Here is an 11,036-nt window from a genome sequence, read left to right on the forward strand (position 1 = left end):
TGGCGTGGCACAGTGAATTATATAAAACACAACCTATTAAATTATTTGTAAAGATGTTGGAGGATATATGATAAAACATGTATGATTAACTTTTATCTATACATTCTCTGTCTTGACAAACGTTCAAGACAAACAGCTGTACCTTTGAAATCTGAAGTATGCAAGGCAGGACTGCAAAGCATGGTTTTACATCCAACCGAAATGATATTATGTGATGCAGGAGGCAGATTTGAGATCCGGATAATCTAATATGATTTTGTCTCGTCTCTCTCTTCCAGCTGAATCTTGTGGTGGTGTAGTCCAAGGACTGAATGGCACCATAGAGTCGCCGGGTTTCCCCCACGGCTATCCCAACTACGCCAACTGTACATGGCTGATAATAACAGGGGAGAGGAACCGAATCCAGCTAACCTTCGTCACGCTGGCTCTGGAGGAAGACTTTGATATTGTATCAGTTTACGATGGACAACCATCACCTGGCAACTTAAAACTGAGGTTAGAAATGATTCTTTCATTTACAGTGTGATCTTCTCTCCTGCTCCTCTGTTGTTCTCCCTCTTTCCTCTTTCACTTCAAACCTCTCTGACTGTCACAGTTTGAGTATAGCCGTCCCTCTTCTCCAGCACCATCTACCTCCGCTGAACAGAAACCTGACATTGGGACACCAACGTTGAATGCTTGTTCCTCCCTAGTTGCGGAATGACACGTGTCGGCCTTAATTTGTGTTTTTTTATAAGCATTTCATATGCAGAAGTAGTTTAAAAAAAGGACACCAGTTTTCGTGCATGGTTTTCTCTTTTTTCCCGGGGACCAAAGAAGTTTGACAAATACATTGAGATTCAACAAAGCATGAACTTTGACATAGCAACGGTTGGGAAAACCAGGGGATTAAAAACGTAATCTATAACACAATACACTGGAATATACAGGCTGTTAGTCTTTTCTTCAACAGAAATTAACTAAATTTCTTTGCATGGCCTTGAGCTTATCAAGGAAAGTTCAACAGTTTAATTTAGGCTACAGGGGCTTCTGATAAACCATGTGGGCCTGTGAACCAGCATGCCGGGCTTGTTCCATTGTACCTATGTGTTACAGAACAGTGGGAAGAAATAAAGGCCCTCCTAAAGGCTATGGCAAATATAATGAAAAGGCTAAAATATACTTTGCTGCAAAGGGTAAAGATTTAACTTCTTTGTAAAAGATTAATCTGAAGATGGAGCGAGGCAGAACAGAAATGGGTTTCTTTATTGCATGCATTATAGGCTATGCATTTCAAACTGAGTTCTCTCTCTCAGGTTAAGGCTGTTAAAATATGTGATCATATCGAGGAGCGTAAATGACATAAGAACAACGAGGAAGAGCAGGAAAGAAAGTAGATAAAGTAAAGCCTATACTATAATCTGTATAGGTTGGAGGGAAAAAGAAACATATCTTTTACAATTCAGGATTTGTTCACAAATTCCAAAACTTTGACGGCATTAATAACAGCTACTAACTAGTATGACATAAGAGATATTGAGTTTTTTAAAGCCCAAAGTGACGTCCTCAAACGTCTTGGTTTTTGCGACAAACTGTCCCGAATCTAAAGAGATTCACTTAATAATTGTATAGACTAACAAAACCACAAATCATTTATTCATTTGAGAAGCTGGCACCAGAGAATTTCTTTTTTTTTTTTCTCAAAAAAAATAGATTTTAATTGTGACTTCAACACTGTTGAACTCAAAAACATAAGGCAAATGTGGGGTAGTCACACATTCTTTAGATGTTGAAAACCTGACATCGTCAGTTTGCGGTTAAACTGTAGCTAATCTATTTAGTGGGTCATTTAAATCTTTAAATCTCTTATTTGTTTATCAACAAAAATGTGCAGGGAAATATAAGTCATTGAATGATTGGCAGCACCAGTATTTGGTGAGTTGTAGGACTGTAATTTTGCAAAAAGGGGGCAGATAGAACAGCATCTACAGAGCTGGCAAACTGTGCGAAGCTTATTCATAGTGCTCGGCTTGTGTGTAGGAGGGACGAGCTGGGAATGCACCAAGTAGTGTTTGAGGTTGGTGGTGCAGTTATGGATAACTGTGGGTTTTTCTTTGAAAACGTGATGTAGCTGTATTATGTGTCAGCGTTTGAATAGAACACTTTTATTTTCTACTGGCTAGAGGAGAATAGTGGAGACTGCAGAGTGTACTTAGCGGTGAGTTTGTGTGGACACCTAAAGCAAGTATGCCATCTTTAAGCCTTCGTTATGTCTCTCGTTTGCTGCTTTGCAAAGCCAAGGCTGCAGTAAAGACAGTTCATTGTAAATATCATTATGTGAGCTAAATCAACGTAGAGGTAAGTCCAGTATTCCATCTTGAAACACTGTATTAAAGTGTACTCTATATTCATAAATGAACCATGTGCTTTTCATCAGTCATATGTACATCATTTCTTAATAGAAGTATGAAAGAGGATTTAGATTATCGTGGCTCTGGGAAATTCACATTTCCAAGTGTTTGAGACTGTTAGTTGTGATGAGAAGCGTTTGTTTGTGGCACACAAGCCTCCTTTGTCTCTTGACATTTACTCAACAATTACTTTGATGTGTGAATACATACAACCTTTTTTTTTTGTCAAATTAAATCCCAAAACTCAACTCTGAATTACCACCCTGATCTGTTCAGCATGATGCTTGTCATACGTATTTAGTGTAGGTTATTATAACAGCTCTTTGGGGAGCTTGAGCTCACCCGCATCATTCAGCTTGTGTTTTAGATCCACACGAGCCATTAGGGTCAATACGTTTAGTTTGGGCTTATGTTATTCTTCACTGTACTCGTCCTTTACAATGTTTATTTCCAAAATGTCAGAATGTGTCTGTGAAATGACCTTGAAAAGCTATTAAGTATACTAAAACAAATGAAGAGAAAGTGATACGATATCTGAAATGTGAAAACAAATGTGAAATTCCCCAATATATTATAAACCACAATTGATTTTTTTTATACTTCATTTCTTCAACACTCATTTTATTAAATCATCTTTCTCTCTTTCTGTCTTTTTTCCCTTTTCTTTCTTTCTTTTACTTGTCAAAATCCATCCTTATTCAACTCACTGCCTCTGCTGTGATCAGTTTAGGATCAGCCATGCAGTTTAGTTTAACTAAAACAAAAAAGATTCTCTTAAAAACAGGTTTATCTTCTCACCAGGATTCCTTGGTTTAGCTTTGTGTTCTACAGGATGTCTACTTGATTTTTTACACTTGAAGACAGCATAACGAAAGATAGCTTTAAAAGCACTAGTCCTTCAAATTTCATGTCACGATCAATCCCTCTGAATCATCACTTATGATCAACTACAAGTGTGTTGCAGTGTCTGTATCTGCAGAGACCCTGCCCTCTGCTACTATTTTCTCTTTCCTCCATATTTTGCTGTGTTCATTTGGGTGTCAGCTTTGGGCAGTGGGTGGGAAGCCCCCAGCCAATAACAGTGCTCAGGTAAGGTTTGGACTTTATCAAATCGTAGCGACCGACTCACATTGCTGTCTCCATCTCTCTGTCTTCTGCTCTCTGTCTGTGTCATGGATCTTTAAAGGGCTGCAGGTCTGTTTGACCCAGAGCGGGGTACACACTCACACACATACAGGCAGAGCAGAGAGGCCACAACACAGCGCAGTCGAGCGGACAGGATAAAGCATTTGCTTCCGCTGCATTCATTGAAAATCCAGCGACGCTGCAGTCTGTTTGAAATGTTGAATGCAGTTTATTGCTGCTTATTTTAGGACAATTCATCAATTTGTTTTTATAAAATGGTTGATGTAGATAACTGCAGTAGTAAGTGAGGTGTCAGCTGCAACCCTTTGCCAGCTTGTCGGATTTGCCTCTGGTGTTAATTAGCCCTGGAGATATTTGGCACCCGCATTACCGGCTAGCCACCCAAGCATACCAGGTGTATTTAAAGTATTTTTTTCCGCTGCAAGCCCTCAGATGTACAAGTTCTGTAGAGGAGTGGTGCATTAGTTTCTTCTAGACTAGAGCTTCTGCCCTTAAGTACAGTCAATGAGCGCTAACAGTGAACCTATTCCCAATGTCATTTAGAGCAAGTGACTAAGCTAGGAGTTGCGGTCTCATTCTGTACTCGGCTCAGCTCCTCTGTTGATGGAAGCACTTCTCTGAATGGTGTGGACATGCAGCATGACAGGCAGCATAGTGCTGAAATGAGAACACTGGTCGGCCTTCTTCTGTGCCCTCAGGTCTGGCCTGGTGTGTGTCACTGTGGGCAAACCTTCAGTCCAGATTGTAAGGCTTCCTGGTAGCTATTACCATCCCCCCTTTGCTTGTTAGAGTGCAAGTTATATTTTTACATAAATGTGAGAGCTGATTCCAATTATCCAGCTTCTGCCTTTTCTCTGTCTGAGCCCTACGAGGGCAGTGGTCAGTCGGTTGACCTAACACACTCTCCTCCTCTCAGCTTCTGGCTGAATGGTGCAAGACTTGCTGATATGAACCCATCAGGCTGCCCACATGAACAGTGGGATGGAGCCAAGAGGAGCTGACTGCTCTCTCTTTGTTCACAAAGAGGAGCACAGAAGAGGCAGGATATATCTTTCTCTCACAGCCATCCCTCCAACTGCCCTCTGACCTGATGTGTGGGGAATGCTGCAATCTCATATGTAGAAGAAGGGCTGATCCGGCATCTGTGGCCTCTTCTCACCAGCCGCAGCGCTGCATCAGCAGTGGTAACTCCACTTCATCCCACTCTCTCTGATGACAGATGTCAACAGTGTAAAAATATTTATTTCTGAAATGGAAAAGCTTCTCTCATACAGGAACCACTGCCTGCTCTTTGCCAGTGGTTTACAGTGTTCAAGAAAGACAGTAGTGAAAGTCCACATTCCCTTAGTCACAGTTTGTTGAAGTGGTGAGTTGAGATGCACCGTACTTTGACCAAACTGTTTTGCACATACTGCCCATATTGAAAATATAGAAGGGGTTTGAAAAGTTCCCAAGGGATTTTTTATTATTTATTCGTCATTGAACAAGAAACATAAAACTTTTTACAGGCGTCACTCAAGCCTACAGGTTGTTAGTGAGGGAGACTCAAAAGATGGACTTGCCTTTTAGTATCACGAGTATCATAATATTTATTGCAGTTATTGGTGTATTGGCTGTCTCTGATGTAATGTCTGGCTTCTGTAAAGTGTCCTAGTTCTCTTTCTAACACATGCTTAATACAATTTGTACAGTTTGTCATATTCACTGTCTAAAAGACTTTTTAAATCCTCTACCATTTAAGACTGTCTGAGCCTTTGTCACATCCAGGTGTCACTGGGAATGTGACATGTTAGTCGGGGATGTGGTGATTAAAAGGAACTTTGTATCCTGCTGCTGAACTCTTGTGTATGAATTTGAGAAGTTTTATTGTCAGAGGTTAGAAATGTGAATTTTTTCATTTTCTGTGGCGGAAATTGCTGGCCGCTGTTGATCTTTTCTTACAATCCCCAGCCCCGCTGATCGGTATGGTGGCGGTAAACTACAAAGATCTCTGTATGGGGTGATGCTGGTCATTGGGTGGGGCTGTCAGGCAGTTGAATATGGAAATGAGGCTGACATCAGCTGTCGTCAAAACACCAGACCTTAACCAGGTAGTCAGCTGTTTGTTTCCCATTTCCAACCGCCAGTCTTTTTTATGCGTGAACAAGATCATTCCCGAACCTTAGTTATGTGTTTATTATTGTAACCGTGACAGCGAGACTTCCCCCGACTAAAGCAAAGTAGTCATGTTAACCCAAACCACGATGTTCCTCGAACCTTTACAATGTTATTCTTTTAATCCATGATCTGTACCAAAACCTCCACTTAACCTAACCAAAACATGAAGGAGCTGAATTTAAACTTCTGCTCTTCTGATTTAAACTATTTGCTATGTAGAGACATGGTGGGGTTATTTCTACCTGAGCAGAGAATGAAGTCGCTCTCCCTCTGTGTGGGTTGATATCCGATCTTGTCCTTGCTTTGTTGACATAGCTATGTGTGCTTTTTAAGGCATGTTCGTGCATGAGAGCGTGTTCCACTGGCAAGCTCACAGCCGCCGCTCTGCACTGCTCTACAGCTGATAACACCCACCCACTGAGGTAGCTCTGTCTGGACTTTTGCCGTAGTTTGCACTGTTAGTGCTGATAGCATCGTTAGCTATGAGCCACCAGTTGCCGTCAACATGTTGAGAGCTGTTGAAAAGTCATTCAAATGTTCCCATTTTCGAATCTTGCACCATTAACCATAGCGTTGTCACATCGTAAAGAAGATACATTTTTAGGGGCATCAGATCGGAAAACACTTCTGCCCTTCTAGAGGCAAGGACAAACAACGTGTTGTATTTAATTTGCATGATTTGTTGCCAATGACATTTAGAATTTACCAAACCTTCTTGAATCTGATCCACACTTAAACCAGTCTTCCCTTCTACTAAATATAAAATTTATATTTTATTTTAGGTACTGTTGTATTTTATCTTACTTCAAGTTTCTCAGAGCCAGATGGAGAGACGTTATGGAGTCAGGTCAGAGGGTACAGCGGGGCAAACCATTGACATTCTTACTCTCATGTACCCTGGGGGTCCTGTGTCAGCAGCTCACCATCTAGCCACTTTAGCTGCTGCACATGAGGCGTTTGCAGAAGTGGTTTGTCAAGCTGCACTTGGACCAAGTTGAGTGTTTTTTTTTTTTTGGATGTAGGGAGCTTTTTTACTCTTAAGTGATCTACACCCCAGCAAATGAATCAGTTCCTCAGAAGATCACAAACTTCATGCCATCATATGTATTTTGAACAGGATGCAAACATTTCTGCTCACCTCAGGCCTCCATCAGTTCAAATACATCCACACCAAATACCCACATCTGTGTATTTTCATTTCAACTTGGATGTCTATGTTGTTACCACACATTTTCTCTATTTCCTTAGACATAGGGGCTTTAAAATACAAATGCACAGTTACCCTGAGAAGGTTTTGTGCTGTTTTGACTGTAATGCCTAAACTTATCTAATAAAGAGTCCAAGGTGAGGACATTTTCCCACTAGTTAATAAACTTGTGACAACACCTGTGATACAGATTACACTGAATATCAATATCTGTAGAGAACTTACTTTGATCTTTAACATTGGATGGCTTTGCGTCTGGCCTTTAGGGGTAAACGTTTGCTGAGGGGCCGCAGGTTTACATCTGGCACCGCTGCTCCGCGCACACTGACTGTCTACATAGCATCATCATACCAAAAGTTCCCAGATTAGCTCATTAACATGATCAGGTTGACATATTAGCATTGGGTTTCAGTTAGAAATATTTCTAAAGAGGCACTTTTACTTTTCGCTTTGACACAAAATCCTCCGCCATCATCTTGTCAACTCTATCTCATCCCGTCCATGAAATCTGACCTCTTCTACTCTGTGCTGCGACTCTGTGCGGAGCAGACACTTTCAGTCAATTGTAGCATCCATCATCCAATAATATATGTATTGATAATATATGTATTGATAACACTCGTCGTATTTTACAAATAACAATTATTTTCTTTAATGGATGCGGCTGCTGATGCGCAAAAAGGAAATAAATGACTTTTATTTTATTATTTTAAAAGGGAAACGTGGGTGAGGAGGATGGGCAAGTATAATCGGTGTATGCCAGAACACTGTGTAAGACTGGTAACACTGACTACTGTGGCAGGACTATTGCCTAATATGAACTACTATTTAGCTAAATGTTTTTAGGGAACTCTGCTGGGGCCAATATCAGATGGATGGGTTCAGAATTGTGTCTTTAATCAACAGTCAGGTGCCCGTATGAATGTTGAAACAGGTTTTGCTTGCTTTATTCATTCCACCTTCTTCAGTGCTCTTGAGTTAGACAAATCATGTTGATATCAATGTTGTTCAAAATTCCAGGAAACACAAAGAGAGATTTCTGCACAAAAAAGACAGTTGGAGTCTATCCACTTGACTTGATTAACTCAGACTGCTGAAGCCTCAGCTTCAGATAAACTTTGAAATACATTCCTGCCTTTATAAAACCTGTTTCACTGGGTACCCAATCATTTAGGTGTTGACAGACTTAAAACAATGTGGACTTATACTTTTGGGGAAACATTTGTATATCCTCCATACAGGCTTTTGTGCTATAATATACTGTAATATATACATCACACTGCTTCCTAAATGAATAATATCAACAAATCTAAACTCCCAGAATATAATACCTGGCATATGGCAATATATATTCCCTTATATCTAAGGGAATTTAAAGGTTGCACAAATCATATAGGTTAGACATCTAATACAGTGATAAAGGACATGGCATCAAAAGAGGAACTGATTTGGATATTTCCAGTTCGAGGAAATATTTGTGGCCAATAAACATTTTCAACTATTCATGAAATTTACAAATAAAAAGTAATTGCTTTTCCATCACAATGAATGGGGCACTTGTTGTGGTGACCAGAGAAATTGGTTTATTGTGCACTGTCAGACTTTGCTTCATAATTCACTAGTAAGCATTGTATCCCTTATGTCAGTGCGGGGAGACCGAAGCTTAGAAACACCTTTCAATACAATGCATTCTTAACACAAAGCTGTTTTACTGCATTGCATCTGGTTGCCTGAATACTGCAGCTGATTGTCCAAAGGCATCTGGCTTAGCAAGGAAGGAATATCGTCCTAAAAAGACTAACCTAGACTGCAAAACACACATAATGAGGGCTGTGTTTTTTTGTCCCTCGTCTCCTGAATTGGTGTCTGTCATCGGTGTGTTTTGGTATCACTTCACTGCCAGTATGGAAATGACAAATGTTTACAAGGAAAAATAACTCTCTCAATAACATTATTGGCGTGTGGCTAAGATAGACTTGAATAAATACTTCATTACCTCTACTATCTTCTTCTACACCTCTATTCCGTAGAAACACCTTAGCTGCACTGAAGTGGTGCTCATCCCATCTTGAGGACCAGAGTTTTTATTAATATGTATTTGTTTGTGCCATTGGTCTTTGCTCCTTATAGCTTACTCCCAGACACCCTCTTTACTTTCTACATTACATTGCTCCACTTGGCTTTAAGGGAAATTGTGATTGCAGTATTCACATATATGATGGGATTATTGTATTATAGGATTTATAGATATAGATAGACTTACCCTCATGGTAACCTGAATAAGAGCATGGGCAGAGCTGCTTTAATATACTAAACCTAAACTTAATATCAGTTGAGTTTTAGTTTCGGAATCAACTTTCTTAAGTCTCAAAGTCAAGGATCTGTTTTAGTTGTGAATAGATGTTTTGCAAATGCGAATTAAGTATTACGTTCTAATCAACAGTAATACACGTGTCTGTACCTTTGTATCGTAGAAGTGGTCCTTTCACTGTGGTATTCCACTCTCTTCATGCTAAAAAAAGTAACTGAAATGGCATTTAAACCGTGAGATGAGGCCAAGACTAAATTGCATACTAATTAAAATAATAAAATTATTTTTGGAACATTAACAGCTAAAGGACACGTCTGTCCTCATCTGCAGCCTCTGCTTCTACCGGTGCCAGTGGGTATATTTGTCATAGACCAGCAGAAATTCAGCTGGAAGGAATACGTGAAATGTTTTTTTCAATGCAACCAGTAATTGCTAATTTAATGGTGAAGAGCATGTAGCAAACGTTAGTCAACGCTAGTCACTAACCAAACCAGCTGCCAGTCTGCCACAGGATCTGCTCAAACCACAAGGTGTACTTAGAGGTTTTCCCTGGTCCACTCCTGGGTCCATCTCTATTATTGTTGTACCTGACCTCTTATGGCTGATCCAAAAAAAATCAAGAATAAATATATATGGATATTTCTTAGGTACATGTTGGGATGGTCAACCTCAAAGTTGCGCTTAAAGATGTAGGGCTGTTGTATTGCTAAAGCAAAAACATGCATGTATAGGCATTTTCATCAACGAAACATAATTTTATGAAAATGTTTGTTTAGCATTTGTGCATGTGTGTAATGTGAGAGGGAAAGAGGTCAGCTACCTTCTATAGTAAGAACCAGAGATTGAGTTAATGGAAAATGTTCTGTCATTGACTGAATTGTTTTCAATAATGACGGACAACTCCAGACGGTGCAGCTGAGCCACTGATGTAAAAGGATTGCATGCTGCGGGATTTCCTCCCAGTGAAGCGAGTGGAGGCAGGATCAGGAAATCCCACGTTCAGAATGTCTGGTAAGTGCAGTCTCCAGTGCGGCAGCAGAGCGTGGATTCAGCCTTCGTAACAAAATTAAAACCGTGAACACACACACACACTACCACCAGTTTTCATAAATGTTTGCATCATTGGTCACAAACTTTAACTTACTGGTCCATTTATTCAGCTGTCAAACCTTTCCTTCTCTGCTCTCCCTTCTACTCTTCCTCACCCTCTTCTGTGCTCTTCTCCTCTCAGTTTCGCTTGCTCATGTTTTGGCTTTCTCAAGCCACTAATGGTGTATGTATTTATTAATTTACTTTAGCTTGAATAATAATGGCAGTGAGGAAAGGGGGAGGTTTATAATGTCAAGAAAATCTCAGAAGATCTCATAAATGTACATGATGGTTGTGCTGATAGTTTCTGCTCAAAAATGTAATCCTTGCTTCTAAAATGATTGGCTTCATAATGTAAATGACAAAAACAAAAAAGGAATAATACTTAATCAAGGAGCTAATGTGAGCTAAATTTATCCAAAGAATGTATTTTTTCTTAATTGAGTCGGTTTAATATTTTTCAATATATATTTTATTTACTACATATGTCATATGTTTACACAAAGGTTCCTGGCTATTGCTGCAGCTGCTAGTTGAGATGTTTGTATAGATTTCTCAGTAGCGCAGTCAGAACAGAATCAAACAAGTATTGTCCCAGTAACAATGAATATACTGCTGATGGATAACATTTGAAAAAATAATCTTCACAACTCTCAATACGAAACACACATCTAGATAACATCTTTTGAACACACACACACACACACACACACACACACACACACACACACACACA

General features: G+C 39.8%; 1 protein-coding gene across 2 annotated transcripts in view; it reads left to right on the top strand.

Moving 5' to 3' along the window:
- Positions 1 to 233: 233 nt before the first annotated feature.
- Positions 234 to 11,036, top strand: part of LOC116383219 (CUB and sushi domain-containing protein 1) — a 280,770-nt gene continuing 269,967 nt past the window's right edge. For both annotated transcript variants that reach the window (XM_031846879.1, XM_031846880.1), the window contains exon 1: positions 234 to 495. In XM_031846879.1, coding sequence (XP_031702739.1) covers positions 251 to 495 — 245 coding nt within the window. In that variant the 5' untranslated portion in view covers positions 234 to 250. The remainder of the gene's footprint in view (positions 496 to 11,036) is intronic.

Source organism: Anarrhichthys ocellatus, unplaced genomic scaffold (assembly GCF_004355925.1).
Source record: "Anarrhichthys ocellatus isolate YVR2014 unplaced genomic scaffold, GSC_Weel_1.0 scaffold6, whole genome shotgun sequence".
In the NCBI taxonomy this organism is placed as follows: domain Eukaryota; kingdom Metazoa; phylum Chordata; class Actinopteri; order Perciformes; family Anarhichadidae; genus Anarrhichthys; species Anarrhichthys ocellatus.